This window comes from Lolium perenne, chromosome 3, assembly GCF_019359855.2.
Source record: "Lolium perenne isolate Kyuss_39 chromosome 3, Kyuss_2.0, whole genome shotgun sequence".
Taxonomy (NCBI): domain Eukaryota; kingdom Viridiplantae; phylum Streptophyta; class Magnoliopsida; order Poales; family Poaceae; genus Lolium; species Lolium perenne.
Window position 1 is genome coordinate 100129324 of NC_067246.2, and position 23962 is coordinate 100153285.

The following is a 23962-nucleotide window of genomic DNA, read 5'->3' on the forward strand; positions in this document are numbered from 1 at the left end:
TGTGTATATGTACTAAACAAACCTAAAAGAATGAAAAGTTACATTGGTGCACCCTCGCGCGGAGAAATCTAGGGGGGTAGACCCGCCGGGGCACGCGTTCCGCTGTTTTGGGGGGAGGAGGGGGATAACGACCGCCGGAGCACCGGAACCCCACCAAACCTTGCATGTGGACCTATTCTATGTGTCAAAGTGTGATGCAAGGTGTGATTCACAAAATGGTGCATGGCATGGATCCCCGGTCTGACATTCCTCACCTTCGGGCGATAACATATGATTCCTGGACGTGTACGCTGAAGTGTCCCGCCGCGGGTATATCGGGGGCTAGACTGTGCCAAAGGGTGCCACACATGGTTTTCCATATGTCCATGGACTAAACAAACCTAAACCTATGAAAAGTTACATTGGTGCACCCTCGCACGGAGAAATCTAGGGGGGTAGACCCGCGTTCCGCTGTTTTGGGGGGAGGAGGGGGATAACGACCGCCGGAGCACCGGAACCCCACCAAACCTTGCATGTGGACCTATGATATGTTTCAAAGTGTGGTGCAAGGTCTAATGGTGCAAAAGTAGCTCCCCTAAACCCTAAACCCTAAACTGGGGAGGCTTCGAGCCCTAAACCCCTCTAAATCCCTAAACCACGACGCCGGAGCTGCAGAACCATGCATCATAAACCCTAACCCTAACCCTAAACCCTAAACCTAAACCTAACCATAAATACTTACCCTTTAACCTAAACCCTAGCCCTAGCCCCTAAACCCTAGCCCTAATCCTACACCTAACCCTAACCAGTAGATCAGGCACACCGTCGATCGTGTGATAATGGCTCTAGCTGCGGGTATATGTGCCAAAGGGTCCCAATCTTGGCTCTCCATGTGTATATGTACTAAACAAACATAAAGGAATGAAAAGTTACATTGGTGCACCCTCGCGCGGAGAAATCTAGGGGGGTAGACCCGCTGGGGCACACGTTAAATTTGTTTTGGGGGGAGGAGGGGGAGAACGACCGCCGGAGCACCGGAACCCCACCAAACCTTGCATGTGGACCTATTCTATGTGTCAAAGTGTGATGCAATTAAGGTGTGATTCACAAAATGGTGCATGGCATGGATCCCCGGTCTGACATTCCTCACCTTCGGGCGATAACACTTAACAGATTCCTGGACGTGTACGCTGAAGTGTCCCGCCGCGGGTATATCGGGGGCTAGACTGTGCCAAAGGGTGCCACACATGGTTTTCCATATGTCCATGGACTAAACAAACCTAAACCTATGAAAAGTTACATTGGTGCACCCTCGCGCGGAGAAATCTAGGGGGGTAGACCCGCCGGGGCACACGTTCCGCTGTTTTGGGGGAGGAGGGGGATAACGACCGCCGGAGCACCGGAACCCCACCAAACCTTGCATGTGGACCTATGATATGTGTCAAAGTGTGGTGCAAGGTCTAATGGTGCAAAAGTAGCTCCCCTAAACCCTAAACCCTAAACTGGGGAGGCTTCGAGCCCTAAACCCCTCTAAATCCCTAAACCACGACGCCGGAGCTGCAGAACCATGCATCATAAACCCTAACCCTAACCCTAAACCCTAAACCTAAACCTAACCATAAATACTTACCCTTTAACCTAAACCCTAGCCCTAGCCCCTAAACCCTAGCCCTAACCCTACACCTAACCCTAACCAGTAGACCAGGCACACCGTCGATCGTGTGATAATGGCTCTAGCTGCGGGTATATGTGCCAAAGGGTCCCAATCTTTGGTTCTCCATGTGTATATGTACTAAACAAACATAAAATAATGAAAAGTTACATTGGTGCACCCTCGCGCGGAGAAATCTAGGGGGGTAGACCCGCCGGGGCACGCGTTCCGCTGTTTTGGGGGAGGAGGGGGATAACGACCGCCGGAGCACCGGAACCCCACCAAACCTTTCATGTGGACCTATGATATGTTTCAAAGTGTGGTGCAAGGTCTAATGGTGCAAAAGTAGCTCCCCTAAACCCTAAACCCTAAACTGGGGAGGCTTCGAGCCCTAAACCCCTCTAAATCCCTAAACCACGACGCCGGAGCTGCACCATGCATCATAAACCCTAACCCTAACCCTAAACCCTAAACCTATACCTAACCATAAATACTTACCCTTTAACCTAAACCCTAGCCCTAGCCCCTAAACCCTAGACCTAAACCTACACCTAACCCTAACCAAGAGACCGTGCACACCGTCGAATCGTGTGATAATGGCTCTAGCTGCTGGTATATGTGCCAAAGGGTCCCAATCTTTGGTTCTCCATGTGTATATGTACTAAACAAACATAAAGGAATGAAAAGTTACATTGGTGCGCCCTCGCGGAGAAATCTAGGGGGTAGACCCGGCTGGGGCACACGTTCCATTGTTTGGGGGAGGAGGGGGAGAACGACCGCCGGAGCACCGGAACCCCACCAAACCTTGCATGTGGACCTATTCTATGTGTCAAAGTGTGATGCAATTAAGGTGTGATTCACAAAATGGTGCATGGCATGGATCCCCGGTCTGACATTCCTCACCTTCGGGCGATAACACTTATGATTCACGGACGTGTACTGTTGATGTGTCCCGCCGCGGGTATATCGGGGGCTAGACTGTGCCAAAGGGTGCCACACATGGTTTTCCATCTGTCCATGGACTAAACAATCCTCAACCTATGATACGTTACTTTGGGGCACCCGCTCGGAGAAATCTAGGGGGGTAGACCCGCCGGTGCACACGTTCGTGTGTTTTGGTGGTGGAGGGGGATAACGACCGCCGGAGCACCGGAACCCCACCAAACCTTGCATGTGGACCTATGATATGTGTCAAAGTGTGGTGCTAGGTATAATGGTGCAAAAGTAGCTCCCCTAAACCCTAAACCCTAAACTGGGGAGGCTTCGATCGCTAAACACCTCTAAATCCCTTAACGACGACGAGTGAGCTGCAGAACCATGCATCATAAACCCTAACCCTAACCCTAAACCCTAAACCTAAACCTAACCATAAATACTTACCCTTTAACCTAAACCCTAGCCCTAGCCCCTAAACCCTAGCCCTAATCCTACACCTAACCCTAACCAGTAGATCAGGCACACCGTCGATCGTGTGATAATGGCTCTAGCTGCGGGTATATGTGCCAAAGGGTCCCAATCTTGGTTCTCCATGTGTATATGTACTAAACAAACATAAAGGAATGAAAAGTTACATTGGTGCACCCTCGCGCGGAGAAATCTAGGGGGGTAGACCCGCTGGGGCACACGTTCATTGTTTTGGGGGAGGAGGGGAGTACGACCGCCGGAGCACCGGAACCCCACCAAACCTTGCATGTGGACCTATTCTATGTGTCAAAGTGTGATGCAATTAAGGTGTGATTCACAAAATGGTGCATGGCATGGATCCCCGGTCTGACATTCCTCACCTTCGGGCGATAACACTTATGATTCTGGACGTGTCTGTTGAAGTGTCCCGCCGCGGGTATATCGGGGGCTAGACTGTGCCAAAGGGTGCCACACATGGTTTTCCATATGTCCATGGACTAAACAAACCTAAACCTATGAAAAGTTACATTGGTGCACCCTCGCGCGAAGAAATCTAGGGGGGTAGACCCGCCGGGGCACACGTTCCGCTGTTTTGGGGGAGGAGGGGGATAACGACCGCCGGAGCACCGGAACCCCACCAAACCTTGCATGTGGACCTATGATATGTGTCAAAGTGTGGTGCTAGGTCTAATGGTGCAAAAGTAGCTCCCCTAAACCCTAAACCCTAAACTGGGGAGGCTTCGAGCCCTAAACCCCTCTAAATCCCTAAACCACGACGCGGAGCCGCAGAACCATGCATCATAAACCCTAACCCTAACCCTAAACCCTAAACCTAAACCTAACCATAAATACTTACCCTTTAACCTAAACCCTAGCCCTAGCCCCTAAACCCTAGCCCTAATCCTACACCTAACCCTAACCAGTAGATCAGGCACACCGTCGATCGTGTGATAATGGCTCTAGCTGCGGGTATATGTGCCAAAGGGTCCCAATCTTGGTTCTCCATGTGTATATGTACTAAACAAACATAAAGGAATGAAAAGTTACATTGGTGCACCCTCGCGCGGAGAAATCTAGGGGGTAGACCCATTTGGGGCACACGTTCCGCTGTTTTGGGGGGAGGAGGGGGAGAACGACCGCCGGAGCACCGGAACCCCACCAAACCTTGCATGTGGACCTATTCTATGTGTCAAAGTGTGATGCAATTAAGGTGTGATTCACAAAATGGTGCATGGCATGGATCCCCGGTCTGACATTCCTCACCTTCGGGCGATAACACTTAACAGATTCCTGGACGTGTACGCTGAAGTGTCCCGCCGCGGGTATATCGGGGGCTAGACTGTGCCAAAGGGTGCCACACATGGTTTTCCATATGTCCATGGACTAAACAAACCTAAACCTATGAAAAGTTACATTGGTGCACCCTCGCGCGGAGAAATCTAGGGGGGTAGACCCGCCGGGGCACACGTTCCGCTGTTTTGGGGGAGGAGGGGGATAACGACCACCGGAGCACTGGAACCCCACCAAACCTTGCATGTGGACCTATGATATGTGTCAAAGTGTGGTGCTAGGTCTAATGGTGCAAAAGTAGCTCCCCTAAACCCTAAACCCTAAACTGGGGAGGCTTCGAGCCCTAAACCCCTCTAAATCCCTAAACCACGACGCCGGAGCTGCAGAACCATGCATCATAAACCCTAACCCTAACCCTAAACCCTAAACCTAAACCTAACCATAAATACTTACCCTTTAACCTAAACCCTAGCCCTAGCCCCTAAACCCTAGCCCTAATCCTACACCTAACCCTAACCAGTAGATCAGGCACACCGTCGATCGTGTGATAATGGCTCTAGCTGCGGGTATATGTGCCAAAGGGTCCCAATCTTGGTTCTCCATGTGTATATGTACTAAACAAACATAAAGGAATGAAAAGTTACATTGGTGCACCCTCGCGCGGAGAAATCTAGGGGGGTAGACCCGCTGGGGCACACGTTCCGCTGTTTTGGGGGAGGAGGGGGAGAACGACCGCCGAGCACCGGAACCCCACCAAACCTTGCATGTGGACCTATTCTATGTGTCAAAGTGTGATGCAATTAAGGTGTGATTCACAAAATGGTGCATGGCATGGATCCCCGGTCTGACATTCCTCACCTTCGGGCGATAACACTTAACAGATTCCTGGACGTGTACGCTGAAGTGTCCCGCCGCGGGTATATCGGGGGCTAGACTGTGCCAAAGGGTGCCACACATGGTTTTCCATATGTCCATGGACTAAACAAACCTAAACCTATGAAAAGTTACATTGGTGCACCCTCGCGCGGAGAAATCTAGGGGGGTAGACCCGCCGGGGCACACGTTCATTGTTTTGGGGGAGGAGGGGGATAACGACCGCCGGAGCACCGGAACCCCACCAAACCTTGCATGTGGACCTATGATATGTGTCAAAGTGTGGTGCAAGGTCTAATGGTGCAAAAGTAGCTCCCCTAGACCCTAAACCCGCAAGTGCGGAGGCATCGAGCCCTAAACCCCTCTAAATCCCTAAACCACGACGCCGGAGCTGCAGAACCATGCATCATAAACCCTAACCCTAACCCTAAACCCTAAACCTAAACCTAACCATAAATACTTACCCTTTAACCTAAACCCTAGCCCTAGCCCCTAAACCCTAGCCCTAACCCTACACCTAACCCTAACCAGTAGACCAGGCACACCGTCGATCGTGTGATAATGGCTCTAGCTGCGGGTATATGTGCCAAAGGGTCCCAATCTTGGTTATCCATGTGTATATGTACTAAACAAACATAAAGGAATGAAAAGTTACATTGGTGCACCCTCGCGCGGAGAAATCTAGGGGGGTAGACCCGCTGGGGCACACGTTCCGCTGTTTTGGGGGGAGGAGGGGGAGAACGACCGCCGGAGCACCGGAACCCCACCAAACCTTGCATGTGGACCTATTCTATGTGTCAAAGTGTGATGCAATTAAGGTGTGATTCACAAAATGGTGCATGGCATGGATCCCCGGTCTGACATTCCTCACCTTCGGCGATAACACTTATGATTCTGGACGTGTACGCTGAAGTGTCCCGCCGCGGGTATATCGGGGGCTAGACTGTGCCAAAGGGTGCCACACATGGTTTTCCATATGTCCATGGACTAAACAAACCTAAACCTATGAAAAGTTACATTGGTGCACCCTCGCGCGGAGAAATCTAGGGGGGTAGACCCGCCGGGGCACACGTTCCGCTGTTTTGGGGGAGGAGGGGGATAACGACCACCGGAGCACTGGAACCCCACCAAACCTTGCATGTGGACCTATGATATGTGTCAAAGTGTGGTGCTAGGTCTAATGGTGCAAAAGTAGCTCCCCTAAACCCTAAACCCTAAACTGGGGAGGCTTCGAGCCCTAAACCCCTCTAAATCCCTAAACCACGACGCCGGAGCTGCAGAACCATGCATCATAAACCCTAACCCTAACCCTAACCCTAAACCCTAAACCTAAACCTAACCATAAATACTTACCCTTTAACCTAAACCCTAGCCCTAGCCCCTAAACCCTAGCCCTAATCCTACACCTAACCCTAACCAGTAGATCAGGCACACCGTCGATCGTGTGATAATGGCTCTAGCTGCGGGTATATGTGCCAAAGGGTCCCAATCTTGGTTCTCCATGTGTATATGTACTAAACAAACATAAAGGAATGAAAAGTTACATTGGTGCACCCTCGCGCGGAGAAATCTAGGGGGGTAGACCCGCCGGGGCACACGTTCCGCTGTTTTGGGGGAGGAGGGGGAGAACGACCGCCGGAGCACCGGAACCCCACCAAACCTTGCATGTGGACCTATTCTATGTGTCAAAGTGTGATGCAATTAAGGTGTGATTCACAAAATGGTGCATGGCATGGATCCCCGGTCTGACATTCCTCACCTTCGGGCGATAACACTTAACAGATTCCTGGACGTGTACGCTGAAGTGTCCCGCCGCGGGTATATCGGGGGCTAGACTGTGCCAAAGGGTGCCACACATGGTTTTCCATATGTCCATGGACTAAACAAACCTAAACCTATGAAAAGTTACATTGGTGCACCCTCGCGCGGAGAAATCTAGGGGGGTAGACCCGCCGGGGCACACGTTCCGCTGTTTTGGGGGAGGAGGGGGATAACGACCGCCGGAGCACCGGAACCCCACCAAACCTTGCATGTGGACCTATGATATGTGTCAAAGTGTGGTGCAAGGTCTAATGGTGCAAAAGTAGCTCCCCTAAACCCTAAACCCTAAGGCGGGAGGCTTCGAGCCCTAAACCCCTCTAAATCCCTAAACCACGACGCCGGAGCTGCAGAACCATGCATCATAAACCCTAACCCTAACCCTAAACCCTAAACCTAAACCTAACCATAAATACTTACCCTTTAACCTAAACCCTAGCCCTAGCCCCTAAACCCTAGCCCTAACCCTACACCTAACCCTAACCAGTAGACCAGGCACACCGTCGATCGTGTGATAATGGCTCTAGCTGCGGGTATATGTGCCAAAGGGTCCCAATCTTTGGTTCTCCATGTGTATATGTACTAAACAAACATAAAATAATGAAAAGTTACATTGGTGCACCCTCGCGCGGAGAAATCTAGGGGGGTAGACCCGCCGGGGCACGCGTTCCGCTGTTTTGGGGGGAGGAGGGGGATAACGACCGCCGGAGCACCGGAACCCCACCAAACCTTGCATGTGGACCTATTCTATGTGTCAAAGTGTGATGCAATTAAGGTGTGATTCACAAAATGGTGCATGGCATGGATCCCCGGTCTGACATTCCTCACCTTCGGGCGATAACACTTAACAGATTCCTGGACGTGTACGCTGAAGTGTCCCGCCGCGGGTATATCGGGGGCTAGACTGTGCCAAAGGGTGCCACACATGGTTTTCCATATGTCCATGGACTAAACAAACCTAAACCTATGAAAAGTTACATTGGTGCACCCTCGCGCGGAGAAATCTAGGGGGGTAGACCCGCCGGGGCACACGTTCCGCTGTTTTGGGGGAGGAGGGGGATAACGACCGCCGGAGCACCGGAACCCCACCAAACCTTGCATGTGGACCTATGATATGTGTCAAAGTGTGGTGCAAGGTCTAATGGTGCAAAAGTAGCTCCCCTAAACCCTAAACCCTAAACTGGGGAGGCTTCGAGCCCTAAACCCCTCTAAATCCCTAAACCACGACGCCGGAGCTGCAGAACCATGCATCATAAACCCTAACCCTAACCCTAAACCCTAAACCTAAACCTAACCATAAATACTTACCCTTTAACCTAAACCCTAGCCCTAGCCCCTAAACCCTAGCCCTAACCCTACACCTAACCCTACCCAGTAGACCAGGCACACCGTCGATCGTGTGATAATGGCTCTAGCTGCTGGTATATGTGCCAAAGGGTCCCAATCTTTGGTTCTCCATGTGTATATGTACTAAACAAACATAAAATAATGAAAAGTTACATTGGTGCACCCTCGCGCGGAGAAATCTAGGGGGGTAGACCCGCCGGGGCACGCGTTCCGCTGTTTTGGGGGGAGGAGGGGGATAACGACCGCCGGAGCACCGGAACCCCACCAAACCTTGCATGTGGACCTATTCTATGTTTCAAAGTGTGATGCTAGGTGTAATTCACCAAATGGTGCATGGCATGGATCCCCGGTCTGACATTCCTCACCTTCGGGCGATAACACTTAACAGATTCCTGGACGTGTACGGTGAAGTGTCCCGCCGCGGGTATATCGGGGGCTAAACTGTGCCAAAGGGTACCACACATGGTTTTCCATATGTCCATGGACTAAACAAACCTAAACCTATGAAAAGGTATATTGGTGGAACGTCGCGCGGAGAAATCTAGGGGGTAGACCCGCCGTCCCGCTGTTTTGGGGGGGAAGGAGGGGGACGGCCGCCGGAGCACCGGAACCCTGATATATGTGGGGGATGAGCATGGAGACTAATTTTGTATTTCACATAGTGTAATAAATAGTCATCAAAAAGAAAAACTAATTAACAAAATAAATATAAGTAGTAGATGAAATAAAATAGTTAGAAAAACAAAAAAAAAGTATATTGGCGCACGGCAAAGGGAGAAGCGCACGGCAAAGGACCCTTTGCCGTGCAACTTGTCTGTCTGCACGGCAAAGTTTGGCTGCACGGCAGTGCCCAGGCCTTTGCCGTGCGCTGTTTCTTTGCCGTGCGGCTTACAGGGACTTTGCCGTCCTAAATTCTTTGCCGTGCGCTGCTCCCATTCTTTGCCGTGAGGAACTTCTTTGCCGTGCGCCGTATCTTTCTTTGCCGTGCTATGTTTCTTTGCCGTGCGCTGCTCTCATACTTTGCCGTGCATTTTTACGTTGCCGTGCGCTCTTCTTGCTACGCACGGCAAAGAAATCTTTGCCGTGCAGCAGCTCACGGCAAAGTTTGGCTGCACGGCAGCGCCTGATTTTCCCGTAGTGTCATGCATTATTAAATCAGACAGACGGCCGCTCGCATCCCCAATGCGTCAATTTGGGACCAATTGTTTGCCTCCTCCTCTCCCCTACTTTCACCGTATATAAATCCCCTCCCATTTATCCGCTCACGTGGACACACACCTCACACGCCAATAGTACCATCGACCAGAGCAACTCCCACTGGGACGCCATCAGCAAGTCCCCGGTGACCTGCTAATGGAGTAATAGCCTGCACACGATGCAGCCAACGTGGGAGGCAACTCACGTCCCTCCATTTTGTTTGCTAGACAAATGGATTGCATCTACAGTATTTTGCGAAACCGAGCAACCTGCAGCGAAATTTTTGCTGGATATGATAATTCCATATTTATTCCTAGCTTTTATTTTTCATGTGTACCAACGTTGTTTCTTTTCTGCTTGGAACTGGGTCGGTTTCATGGTTGGCTCAACCATTATTATCATTGAATCGTCCTTAGAATCTACTCTCTGTAAATCATATTCCTATGTGACTCTTTTCTTGTGATGATTGATCTGAATGTGATGAACTGGACTGTATTCTGCCAAACAATTAGATGATGCAATTCCGGCCTTCCTTTCACAGTTTCACTACAGTGGGTCTCATCTATCATGGCCATACCATTTATATCTCTCATGGAGTATAAAAGCTCGCATTCTATGTGACATAACATGGATGGAGTAACCTTCATATTTCTATGCGGTTCACAACGTACTCTAGCTATGATTGATTGGTATGAGAGGAATTTGACTGCAGTCTAAAGAGCAGCTAGAGGAGTTTTTTCATTGCACAAGCAGAATGTATACTGGAACATCTAATTTGACATGGAAAATTTGTAAGTCAATGTTCCACTTAGTTGCACGCCTTGCAAGGCAACTACATTGTATTCATTGTCGATCATTTCAGTTCAAAGCAAAACGCAATGTGGTCATCATCTTCTATTTAGGTCTGCCCATTTCGGACCGAAAGTTATCTCTGGAGCAGTGGCTCTTCCTGGTGAGGAAGCTGGCGGTTAAGGTGGAACCGTGGCTGGGAAAACTTATGTCCTCGGGTGGACGCTTAATCCTATCCAATGCCTGTCTGGACAACCTTCCAATGTTTGCTATGAGTTTGTTCTTACTCCATGATGGTATCCATGCGAGGTTCGACACCCACAGGTCCAAGTTCTACTGGGAAGGAGCGGGTCCAAAGCGCAAATACCATATGGTCAATTGGCCCACGGTGTGCAGGCCAAAAGAACTTGGGGGTCTTGGCCTGCTCAATACCAAGAAGATGAACCAGGCTCTCATTCTCAAATGGGTGTGGAGGTTGTACCAAGAGGAAGACACCATCTGGGCAAAGCTGATCAGAGCTAAGTACCGCGATGCCAATGACATTTTCAGTGGCAATGGGCAAGGGGGCTCGCAGTTTTGGAAGAGCCTCCACAAAGTGAAACACCTCTTTACAGTGGGGGCAAAGCACTTGGTGCGAGATGGGCACCGCACCAATTTTTGGTTGGACTGGTGGATTGAGTCGAGACCCCTCAAAGAGTTATTCCCGCTTCTGTTTGCTATTTGCGAGGACGAATTCGTGTCGGTGGCTACGGCCCTTCAAGGGGAAGGCCTAGCCATTAGATTCCGTCGCTCTCTGGATCAGGAAGGGACGAGGCAATGGAGGACCTTATGTAACTTGCTTGAGGATGTGACCCTGGTTCATGGCATGGACCAGATTCGCTGGCATCTGGACAGCTCGGGCTGTTTCTCGGTGAAATCGATATACTTCAAACTGTCTCAGGGCTCGTCGGTGGCACACTTCAAGGACATGTGGGAGTCCAGGGTGTCTTTAAAGATTAAAATCTTCTCTTGGCAGCTGGCCCTGGATAAGCTTCCATCTAACCTTCAGATTGCAACTCGCCACGGACCATCGACGGGAGGGTGTTCCTTATGTGGTGCACCGGAAGACGCAACCCACATTTTTTTCAGCTGCTCCTTGGCGCAATTCGCTTGGGCGGTGTTGCGCCAGTTGCTGGGATGCAATTGGAGGCCAGCTAACTTCCCACAATTTCATGCTATCCTTTCGGGTTTTGCGGGCTATACTCGCCGCATTCTGTGGGTCTTATTCTTAGCACAATCCTGGGCGCTTTGGACGATCCGTAACAAACTCACTATCGAAAAGACAATCATTAACCATCCCGCTGACCTTATCTATAAAATTGTGATTTTTCTTCAGCTCTGGAGGCCCAAGTTTAAGGGCATGGAAAAGGAAGGACTAAGCTGGATGGAGCGCGAGCTTCGGGAGCTCTACACCTCCATGAAGCCAAGAGGCTGAAGCAGTGAAGCGACGCCGTCCCTGATCAGCCACATCTCCCTGCCGCGCGCTTTCTCTGCTATGTGCTACACTTGCCTGTTCCCCCCAGCTTTCTTATGTTGTTAGGCGAAGCTGTATGCCGCATCATGTATAACCGTTAAATGTGAACCTTATGCTACCTGGGCTTTATTAAGTTAAAGTCGGGCAATAAAGTTGCCTTATATCTAAAAATCATCTTCTATTTCTCCTACAATCTATTCTCTCTCTATTCAAACATTTTGGTTGTATGAAGCTTAGGCAACAGTCTTTAATGGAATATATTTGTTGAAGAATTCTATCCAAAATTTGAAATGAAGAATTATTTGACTGGGTTAAATCAAAATATTAACAATAAAACGATTGAAAATAAGCTTGATCACTATTTTCATTTAAGGTTTGCAACAGGCAAATGCAAAGTATTCACGTAATCAGCCAGCCCCTCACCATGCATGCATGTGTTTTTTTCTTCTTTTAAAATGCATGTAACCCAAATGTTTGCAAGTTGCACACATATAGAGTGTCCATGTCCTCAGTCAGCTTCTATCATCCGCATAATCATGCATGCACAAGTCTTTTATGCAATGCGCAAGCCGTTGGTGCTATTTTCTGCATATATATAAAATATTTATCATTCCCACAGCAACGCGCGGGGTATCAACTAATTCAATAGATACATAATACCCTATAGTTGCGAGTACAAAATACGAACATTCATACTGTAGATGCACGGAAAGCAGCACCTTAACTAAGTCGTCTTCAAGCAATCCCAAGTTTCCAACTTGCCAAGTCCACGAACAACTTGATCAAGGAGACCACGGCTTGGCAACCAGGCACAGGTTGGCCTTGAGACGTACAGATAGCCCATACAGCTCGCTCATGTCCAACTTTGACGCCTCGGCCGCCGCCGGTAGCTCCCAGTTGAAATGGTACAGCAGGCTCGCAAGGGCCAGCTCGATCGATGGCACGGCGAAACCAACCCCGGGGCACCCTCTCCTACCGGCGCCGAATGGCACCGACCTGAAGTCGCCATGCCCCACCTCGTACTCCGCCGGGCTATCCATGAACCGCTCCGGCATGAACTCCTCGGCGCGCTCCCACGTCTCCATGTCGCGGCCAATGGCCCACGCGTTGATCACCACGCGCGTCCGCGCCGGCACGTGGTAGCCTAGCAGCTCCGTGTCCTCGAGCGTCTCCCGGGGCAAGAGGAGCGGCAGAGGCGCGTGCAGCCGGAGTGTCTCTTTGATCACCGCTCTGAGGTAGTGCAGCTTGCTGAGGTCGTCCACGTTCATGTGGTTGCCGCCATTGCCGACGACGGTTGCTCGGATCTCGTCCTGGAGCTTGCGCATTTCGGTTGGATGGTTGATGAGCTCCGCCATGGCCCATACCAGAGTGGTGTAGGTCGTGTCAGTCGCAGCGGCGAACACATCCTGTCCCACCATACAAACACATGAAGTTGCAGGACATAGAGACATACCGCAAAACGAAACAAACATATACAGTATGACAACAAATAGGAAGGAAATTAAGACTATTTCAAAGTTCTTAGTTTTTTTTCTTTTGGTTGTTTGCATCAATGCTATTAGGATGTTGTAATTGGTATTTTTTGATATTAATATATTGGTTTTATCGAAGAAAAAAAATAGTCACCACGGATCTAGTCACCCTCTTCTTCCTTTGAGACCATGTGGTTTCCGTTTCACTGACCGTGAAGGATTGACATCCTAGCAAAAGCACAAAACGTAATGTTTGCCAAGGTAACGTACCAGGACAATGGCCTTGATGCCGACCGTGTCGATCTGGATTCCTCTGGCGTCCTCTCCCGCCTCGCTCACGTCCAACAGCACGTCCACGAAGTCTCGGTGATCTTCCTCGCCGTCGCCAACAAGCCGTCCTCCGCCGAGTCGACGTTGGCGGTGGTCCGCTATGACCTGCTCGAGCAACCCGTCCATGATCTTGCTCATGCGCGCCGCCTTGGCGTCCAGTCCCATCAGCGTGTCTACCCACGCCAGCCACGGCACGAACTCCCCCACCGTGGCCGTCCCCAGTAGCTCCTCGAAGTCGGCGAACAACTCAGCCAGGCCGCCGTTTATCCCGTAGCCCCCGTCGTCGCCGAACGTGGCCCGCGAGATCACCGCGTTGGTGTAGGAGATGAGCTCGTCGGTCAGGTTCACCACGGCGTTATCACCATCAGGCCGCGAGCCGGCCGAGGCGCATGCGACGCGTCGGAGACGGTCGAGCAGCGCAGCGACCTCCTGCTCACGGACGCGGCCGAACGAGGCGACGCGGCGAGCGCTTAGGAGGTGGAGCACGCACACGCGGCGCGCCTGGCGCCAGTACTCTCCGTAGGGGGCGAAGGCCATGTCGTGGCCGTAGAGCAGCCGCTCCGCCATGCGCACCGAAGGGCGGCTCGCGAAGGCCAGGTCGCGGGTCTTCATGGCCTCCTGCGCTGCGGCCGCCGAGGAAGCCACAATGGTGGGCACGCCGCCGAGGCGTAGGAGCATGACAGGACCGTGCGCCTCGGCCATAGACCGGAGCTTCCGGTGCGGCAGGGGACCAAGAAGTGGGAGGTGGCCGAGGATGGGAAGACCCCACGGTGACGGAGGCAGCCGTTTGCCGCCATTGCTGCCGAATGGACGAGACTTCTTGGTGAAGAAGAGGAGGAAGGAGAAGATGGACACAAGCAGGGTGAAGACGGGGATGAGGAAGGGTGAATGCAAGAATGCAACAGGCGACGACACGTCCATCGTATGCATATAAAAATTGCGAGTGCAGCCGTGCAGGTGCACTCTGCTCATGTTTATGTACTTGACGATGATGCGTGCCTGATCGAATGTTGCTAGTTTTGCCACGTGACGTGCGTGTATTCTACTGAGTAGGCAATCACAGTAGGTTACCCTTCGGCGACCGCCCTTTCATTTGTCCTTGTACACTCTCTAACTTATCGCCTCCAAAGACAGACCCGTCGAGATCTAAATCCGCGACCCCACGGTGACGGAGGCAACCGTCTGCCGCCATTGCCGCTTGAGGAATGACGCTTCTTAGAGAAGAGGACGAAGGAGAAGATAGGCACAAACAGGGTGAGGAGGAGGAGAGATGGATGCAAGAATGCAAAAGGCGATGTCTGCACCGCAATATTGCAAGCGCAGGTACCTTGCTTTCTTTGCCACGTGTTGTGCGTGTTTGAAGCTTCTTTTCAACTTTACGTGGCGTGCATGTGTAATCAATCGCAATAGGGTGCACCTTGGGTGGACGAACATTTCATTCGTTCCTGTCCACTCTAACCTTATCGCTCCAAACGCGTCCATCCCTTTCATAATCTCGGTCCCGAATATGTACAAGTTTCAAAAACAAAATCAATCTTCAAACGAAGTTGCGAAGTTGTAGAAAGGTTATTGGAGATTGCACAGCACCAATAGGGCCGGCTGCTCATGTATATATAGGCGGACACATGTACAATTACAGGTACAACCCTGAGAAAACACGGGGACCTATGCCTATACAATATGTTACTCAACACCCCCCCCCCCCCCCCCCCGCAGTCAAAGGGTCGGCACCGACACACAGACTGGAGCGAAACTCAGGAAAAGTCGTGGATGGCAATCCCTTCGTCATGATATCGGCAAATTGCTGAGACGTCGGTACGTGAAGAACTCGAACGCGACCGAGGGCAACTTGCTCACGAACAAAGTGGATGTCCAACTCGATGTGCTTGGTGCGCCGATGATGAACGGGGTTGGCGGAGAGGTAGACAGCCGATACGTTGTCGCAGAAAACCACCGTAGCCTTGTCAACAGGACAAGAGAGCTCGGACAGAAGCTGGCGAAGCCATGTGCACTCAGCCACAGCGTTAGCCACGGCGCGGTACTCGGCCTCAGCACTGGAGCGAGACACGGTGGGCTGCCTCTTGGAGGACCAAGAGACAAGCGACGAGCCGAGGTAGACGCAGTAGCCGCTGGTGGAGCGGCGCGTATCCGGGCAACCCGTCCAGTCCGCGTCGGAGTAGGCGACAAGGTCAGTTGACGTCGAGGGCGAAGCATGCAATGACAAGCCGTAGCCCATGGTACCACATACGTAGCGGAGAATCCGCTTCACCGCGGCCCAATGAGCATCCCGAGGAGCATGCATGTGCAAGCACACCTGCTGCACGGCGTACTGGAGCTCCAGTCGCGTCAGCGTCAAGTACTGAAGAGCACCGACGATGGAGCGGTAGAGCGGCCCGTCGGACGCTAGCGACCCATCACTGGCGGAGAGCTTGGCCTTCGTGTCGACAGGAGTAGGCGCAGGGTTGCAGTTAAGCATCCCTGCACGCTCGAGAAGCTTGTGGGCATACTTCCGCTGATGGAGGAAGAACCCGTCCGCACGTCGGACAACCTCGATGCCGAGGAAGTAGTGGAGCGGGCCAAGATCCTTCAACGCGAACTCAGCGCGAAGGCGGTCGGTGAGCTGTCGAAGAAGACCAGCGGTGGAGGCCATCAGGATGATGTCGTCGACGTACAGCAGCAGGTATGCCATGTCGTTGCCGGTCAGGTAGACGAACAGCGACGCATCGGAGCGCGTGGAGCGGAAACCAAGGTGATGCAGGAAGCCAGCGATGCGCTGGTACCAGGCGCGGGGCGCCTGCTTCAGTCCATACAGGGACCGAGAGAGCAAGCACACGTCATCGGGGCGCTCGGTGTCGACGAAGCCGATGTCGCTGCTGACAGTACACCTGTTCCTGCAGATGGCTATGAAGGAAGGCGTTGGAGACGTCTATCTGGTGCACTGGCCACGCACGAGACGCGGCGAGGTGCAACACTGTGCGGATCGTGCCCGGTTTGACAACCGGGGCAAACGTATCCGTGAAGTCGACGCCAGCGCGCTGCCGAAACCCGCGCACAACCCAACGTGCCTTGTAGCGCTCGAGAGTACCATCGGAGCCGAGCTTGTGCTTGAAGACCCATTTGCCAGTGATGACGTTGGCGCGAGGGGGCCGGGAATGACCTCCCAGGTCCTATTGCGCTGCAGCACGTCGTACTCCTCCTGCATGGCGGCGCGCCAACGCGGATCGCGCAAGGCAGCGCGAGCCGAGGTGGGCACCGGCGAAGGAGCGGTCGCTGGGCCGGTGGTGGAGCCGGTCGGACCGAACGACAGGTCGGGTCGGTCGGCCGGGTGGCCGGTCTGGCCGGGCGGCAGGCCGGGCGTAGGACCGGGCGGTGCGCCGGGCGGCAGGCCGGGCCGGTCGGCGGGGGCCGGTCTGCCCGAGCGGCGCGCCAGGTGGGCTGGCCGGGGGGCCGGTCGGACCGGGTGCTGGGCCGGGTCGGCTGGTGAAGGGGGCGCCACCGTCGTGCGGCAATATGCTGTTGCCGCTGGCCCAGAAGGCAGACGCGGTAGACGGAGACGCCGCGCAGACATACTGGTCGGCGGGGTAGCCTGTAGACGGCCGCCGCACGCCTGCGCGGGCGCGGGTGAGCATGGGCGCAGGAGCCGCAGCCGACGGGTGGCGAGGCAGACGACGAAGAGGCGGCCGAAGGGGACGCCGCGGGCGATGGCGCCTCGGGCGACGCGCGGGTGACGGGGCGCCTCGGGCGTCGCGGGTGCGGGCGACGGGGCGCCGGGGCGCCGCGGGCGACGGTGGCGCCGTGGCCGCCGCGGGCGATGGGGACGCCGAGGGACCGGGCGGGGCCGGCGCCGAGGGGGCCACCGCGGTCAGTCGTCGGCGCGCGGCCGCAGGAGGGCCATCGGGCGCCGGGGGCGTCGTCGGAGGTGTCGCCATGAGTCCCTGCTGAAACGGAAAAACCAACTCGTCAAAGTACACGTGCCGGGAAGTGAGGACACGATGGGAGACCGGGTCGTAACAGCGGTAGCCCTTGGTGTTGGCGGGGTAGCCGAGAAACACACAAGGGAGGGAGCGCGGCGCAAGCTTATGCACGGCGGTGGCAGCAGTGTTAGGATAGCACCGGCAGCCGAAGATGCGAAGGTCATCATAGGCGGGAGGCGCACCGTAAAGGAGATGATGCGGCGTGTAGGACCAACGCACACGACACGGGTGGATGTTAACGAGGAGAGTCGCCGTGGCAAGGGCATCCGGCCAGAATCGCGGGGGCATGGAGGCATGGAACAGAAGGGTGCGGACGCAGTCGTTGAGGGTACGAAGCATCCGTTCGGCACAGCCGTTCTGTGAAGAAGTGTATGGACACGTGAGGCGGAAGATGGCGCCGTGGGTGGCGAGAAGTGAGCGAATGGTGATGTTGTCGAACTCCTTGTCGTTGTCGGTTTGTAAGGCGTGAATGGGGCGACCAAACTGAGTGGAGACGAAGGCGAAGAAGGCGGTGAGGGTGGTGGCAACATCTGACTTACGGCGAAGTGGAAAAGTCCATACAAAATGCGAGTAATCATCAAGAATCACAAGATAATAGTTATAACCAGAGTTACTCGGAACCGGCGAGGTCCAAACATCACTATGAATAAGTTGAAAAGGAAAAGACGCGACTGTGAAGGACGAACTAAACGGAAGACGAACATGTTTGCCTAGACGACATGCTTCACAAGAGTGGGCATCCGTTTTATTACAAGTAAAGGAGAAGCCTTGCATTATTTGACGCAGAGTGGCGGAGCTAGGATGACCAAGACGGGCGTGCCAAAGGTCGACACCGGCGGAGAGGGCGAGTGGGCGGCCGGTGGTGGTGGAGGCCGCGACAACGGGGTAGAGATCGTCGGGGCTGTCACATCGGTGGAGGAGCATCCGGGTACGACCATCCTTGACAGAGAAACCAAAAGCGTCAAATTCCACAGTCACAGGGTTATCACGACAGAAAGACTTAACAAAAACAAGATTTTTAATCAAGTCAGGAGAAACAAGAACGTTATGGAGAGAGAGAGGAGTGGAAGTGGAAGGAAAAGAGCAGAACCGGTGTGAGTAATAGGAAGAGCATGACCGTTTCCAACGATGATGTGAGAGGAAGTAGGAGCGGGTGTGGAAAATGAGAGGTTACCGGGGTGCGCAGCCATATGCGTGGAAGCGCCGGTGTCCATGAACCAGTCGCCACCGCCACCATACGCCCCAGCAGAGGGGGCGCTCTAGAGGGCGGTCAGGAGCGCGGGATCCCACGGAGTCGCACCCGGGGGGCGGCGTAGGCCGGGGCAGGCTGGGGCGCCGCGTAGAACACCTGGTGGGAGGCTGGATGCGGCCCCATAATACCCGGGTAGGGGGCGCGCGGCACGGGCATGGAGTAGGCGTGAACAACCCCGGTCCACGGGGTGTGACCGGCAGTCCATGGCGGAGGGGCGGTGTACTGCGGGGGACGAGGCGCGGGGGTGGTGGCATTGGCACCACCGTTGCCACCGCCGTTGCCACCACCACGGCGACGACGGCCGCGGCGGCTACCGCCAGGAGGAGCCGGCTGCCCGGTCCAGGGGCCGGTCTGGCCGGCCTGGTGACCGGACTGGCCGGTCCATGGTCCGGCTGACCGGGCGGCAGGCCGGCGGCGGGGAAACCCGGCGGCGGACCCATGGGGCGAGGCGCAGGGGCGCGGGGCACGGGAGTCTGGGCACCGCGGGAGAAGCCAGTGGCGAAGGCGGTGTGGGCCGCCCGAGCCCGGAGATGCTTGAGGTGGCGCTCCTCGAGGCGCAGGTAGGCCACGGCCTGCTCGAAGGTGGGCGTGGTGAGGAGCGTGAGGTTGGAGGCGGCGTTGCTGAGATCCTCGCCGAGACCCGCCGACATGGTGGAGAGCATGATCTTGTCATCGATCGGGAACTCCAAGTCACGGAGCTCGTCGGAGAGACTCTTCAGCTTGAGGGCGTAGTCATCGAGAGACAAGTCGTTCTGGTGGGTGCCGAAGAACTCCTGCTGGAGGAAGGTGACCCGCTGGATTTTGTTGTCGGTGAAGAGGCCGGTGATCGTAGCCCAGACCGTGTGGGCGGAGTCGCCGTCGCGGACGACGGTGCGAAAGATGTCGTTGGAGACGGTCTGGTAGAACCAGCGGATGATGGTGGCGTCGATGGCGAGCCACTCAGGGTCGTGCGGCATGGCGAGGAGGTCGATGGTGCCGTCGACGTGATCAAGGAGATCATACTCGCGGAAGAGCAGCCCAAAGTACGTCTTCCACGGGAAGAAGTTGGCAGCGGTGGTGGAGAGCTTCAGCGGCACACGCTCGGCGATGGGGATGTCGCGGATGATGGCGACGGAGGGGCCGGCGAAGGGGTTGCTGCTGCCGGAGCCGGAGGAGTTGAAGTCGGAGCCGGAGGAGTCGAAGCGCTCCATGGCGGAAGCGGTGGTGGTGGTGAGGGCCGGCGGCGCCGTAGATGAGAAGGGCGGCGGCTATGGTTGGGAGTGGTGGAGGCCGGCAGCGCCCTAGAGAGGAGGGGGCGGCGGCTAGGGTTGATGGAGGTGGTGGCCGGCGACGCCCTAGGGAGGAGGAGGAGGCGGCGGCTAGGGTTGGGAGGGGGTGGCCGGCGGCGCCCCAAGGGGAGAGGAGGGCGGCGGCTAGGGCAGGACCCGAAGGGTCTCTGATACCACGTAGAAAGGTTATTGGAGATTGCACAGCACCAATAGGACCGACTGCTCATGTATATATAGACGGACACATGTACAATTACAGGTACAATCCTGAGAAAACACGGGGACCTATGCCTATACAATATGTTACTCAAGAAGTAAAATCAATCTTGCGGCGATCAGGGCCATCTTTCCTGGCCTCTCACAATGCGTTGTCTCTCTTAGTATGGGTATAGGTACTAGTGATGTATGTTAAAAAAATAACGTGAAAAAATTAGACAAATTATTACTATACTAGCACAAATACCAGTGCTTTGCTACGGATTTAAAAAAAAATAGGCTATGAGAAATTCAAGAAGATGCTTAAGGACGTACAAAACTAACATACAAAGCCTAATCTACCAATGAATCGAAACGCCAGGTTCCCTCAAACTACCAACAACCTCTCTCTGAACTCATCAATAATTTTGGTTTTTACCGCTCTCATAGCCAACCATTGTGCATTAGGAGCCATTGACCATCATAAAAATAATGACTAACGTTACAGCTACTATTTTTTTGTTGGTAATCTGAAGCAAAAGTATCCAAATTGACAAGATGTCACTGCCCACTGGGAAACAATACTTACTGTGCAGACAGAGTTGTTGATCTGGACAATGGTTGTCATTTCTTAATTGTGACTTCCAGATGGTCAGTCCGGCAATTCTTGTCAAACACTTTCTTCCTCAGTTTCATACAGGACATATAATACACCACAGACAAAGATAGCATATATGTACACTGCTGTGATGCAATATATGATTTGCACCATTTTGGCCCATGCGAACTCCACGTCAAACTCAAACCCCTACTCTCGCAAGGGGCAAAAAAATATCACACTCTTCTACAACAAAACTGTGTACTAAGGCAGAAACAGCAGATGACATTGACTCAAGTTGCATCTACAATATAAAATACAAATCTTTCAGTGCGATCAATGAGACCATATCAAAATTGGCAGTGTCCTAAATCATTTGAAGATCCATGTTTAAAATTATAGATCCTATTCTTATTGATTCAGTTTGTTCATACGATCTTTTACGTAACAACATTAGGGTAGGAGTTTGGCCTTTTCCATGTCAATGAAACTATTATTCCTTAAGACGACGTGGGCTTAGCCCAGTGGTTGGGGTCGCAGTGGCGCACCCGACGACCGGAGTTCGATTCCTGTCAGGGATGAATTTCGGAATTGTCACGCCAAGTCCCGCTTCTACTATATCAAAAAAGTGTCTAGTTCCTCCTAGACACGGTTTAAAAACTATTATTCCTTAAGATATAAGGTGTTTTTTTGTACTGGAAATAAAATCCGCCGGCGTGAAAGTGGCACAAATGATATCGTATAGTTTGGAAAAAGTAATAGCACTAGTAGGAAAACCCTTATAGGCGGAGCTTAGTTCTGTGGCGCACCCCTAAGAATGCGTCACAAAATTTTATTTTGTGGCGCACCAGGAACGGTGCGCCACAGAAATAGCTTAATTTTGTGGCGCACCATGGAACACTGCGCCACAAAAACTTGGTGGGGCCCACACCCTGTCACGCCCAATCATTGGTTTTACTTTTTCTACGGCGCACTGCACTTGGTGCGCCACAGAAATAACGTATTCTGTGGCGCACTGGCCTCGGTGCGCCACAGAAATAACGTGTTCTGTGGCGCACTGGCCTCGGTGCGCCACAGAAATAACGTGTCCTATATCATGGCTGTACCCCTCCCTCGCCCGTATACCACTCTCTCCCCTCTCCCCTCTCCCCGCGCCGCCGCCTTCCATGGCGAGCGCTGCCGTCGCCGTCGCCGCCGCCGCCTTCCTCCGCGAGGGCCGCATGCCACCACGCTCCACCCATCCCCGCCACCAGCAGCACAAGCCGCTGCGGCGTGGAGGAGGAGGGGCCGGCGCGGCGTCAAGGTGGAGGAGCCGCCGCCGCGTCAAGGTGGAGGAGCCGCCGCGACCTCCACCCCTACCGTCGTCGTCGGTGAGCTCCTCCACAACTGTCGTCGTCGGTGAGCTCCCTCCCCTCCCCTCCCTCTTCCTCCCCCGCGCGAGCACAACGTGCTCGACGAAATGCTCGCTCGGTTGGCTAGCTAGGTCGGCGTGGTTGAGGCCGATGTCGGCGACGACGGTCACGTAGGAGTCGTGCTCTTGCTTGTGCTGCTAGGTTTATTGCTGCTGTTGCTCTGGATGCATTGCCCCTAATCGTTTTGCTTCATATGGTGTTCATATGAACACCAGCTACTAGCAGTGACATGCTATATTGGCTCTATCTGCTCCAAAGGTTCCATTTGGAGCCTGGATTGCTAGTGGTTAGTATATTGTTATGCTGCTAATCCTTGTTGTTGCTTGTCTTAAGCAATAGAAATTGTCTATGCCTCTCTGTACTTGCTTACCATTAACTGGTGAGCTAGTGATGCTTATTGGAGTGTTCTATATCAGTGACACTTCTATGCTGCTACTACATATTGGTGTTGGTTATTGTCAACTTATATCACTTGCTATGCCTGTGTGGCTTCTTGGATCATATGTACTGTTGTTTGTGGAGGTTCTTGCCACTTGTTATTGATGAACCATGTGATGGTAATGATTCAATTTAATTCAATGATGTTAATTTGATTTCCATCCTTTGTTGGAAATAAATCCATGTCTGAACCTGTACAAGGTAATGAAGACTTGCTCACTTGGTATTGCTTGCTAGTTGGACATTTGGTTGGTTTTGATGCTACTGGTTCATTTAAATGCATGAAATGCTACTATGGTATGCTACTGTGGTATCCTTGTGAAGAAAATGATGGATTCTTGTGAGCTTATGGTATGCTACTATGCTACTGTGGTATCCTTATGAAGATTTACTTGATGGATTCTTGTGAGCTTATGGTATGCTACTATGCTTATAATGCTCTGATTAGTGGGGATGCTTACTGGATCATGTGCATATAGTTCATATAGTTCCCTAAAAAGAAAGAATGCTCCCTGGCCAGATGCTTGATGTCTTCGCTCAGCCAATGATGCAAAGGCCGAGGCAAAAACTTGGATAAGAACAGATACTAAAATGTGTGATTTAAATGGAATGCTTATGATGGTATACTAAAATAGAGATATTCACATTAGGGAATCATGTAAATGAATGCCACTGTGGTATCCTTTGAAGAAAATGGGAAGTTTCTGATGGTTTAAAAGACTAGGTGATGCTAGGTTATTAAGTTGGCTGTCAAGGTTGGTTTTATCTGGTTAACTTGGATAGGCTATGTGTTTTTGCTTACTTATGCATATCCATCTCTACTGGATTGACTAGCTCAGGCTTGGCCTCTCTCTTGCCAGCATCACTTGGTTACTACCAAGTGATGAATAATCCCTTATGATACCCTAGCTTTGTTTTGAACTCAACTGAGTAATGATAAATTTCTATTTCTTGTTGGCTTTGATGAAAATAGAGATATCCACAGTAGGGGATCATGTAAATGAATGCCACTGTGGTATCCTTTGAAGAAAAGGACTGTTTCTGATGGTTTTAAAAGGCTAGGTGGTGCTAGGTGATTAAGTTGGCTACCAAGACTTGTCTCATCTGGTTAGCTGGGATATGCTATGTGTTGTTGCTTGTTTAGGCATATCTATCACTTACT

At 52.7% G+C, this 23962-nt stretch overlaps 1 protein-coding gene across 1 annotated transcript; it reads right to left on the reverse strand.

Moving 5' to 3' along the window:
• Positions 1-12442: 12442 nt before the first annotated feature.
• LOC127341986 (cytochrome P450 71A1) lies at positions 12443-14772 on the reverse strand. The gene is made up of 2 exons (XM_051367932.2): positions 13604-14772; positions 12443-13267 (listed from the first exon to the last, which is right to left on the reverse strand). The coding sequence occupies exons 1-2, from the start codon at positions 14633-14635 to the stop codon at positions 12644-12646; spliced, it is 1656 nt and encodes a 551-aa protein (XP_051223892.1). The 5' UTR covers positions 14636-14772; the 3' UTR covers positions 12443-12643.
• Positions 14773-23962: the final 9190 nt, after the last annotated feature.

Excerpts from the sequence above, each read along its gene's own strand:
- LOC127341986 (XM_051367932.2), bottom strand. The coding sequence starts at position 14,635 with ATGAGCAGAGTGCACCTGCACGGCTGCACTCGCAATTTTTATATGCAT. Across the intron at positions 13,268-13,603 it reads GCATCAAGGCCATTGTCCTG|GATGTGTTCGCCGCTGCGAC; the intron begins GTACGTTACCTT and ends ATGGTGGGACAG.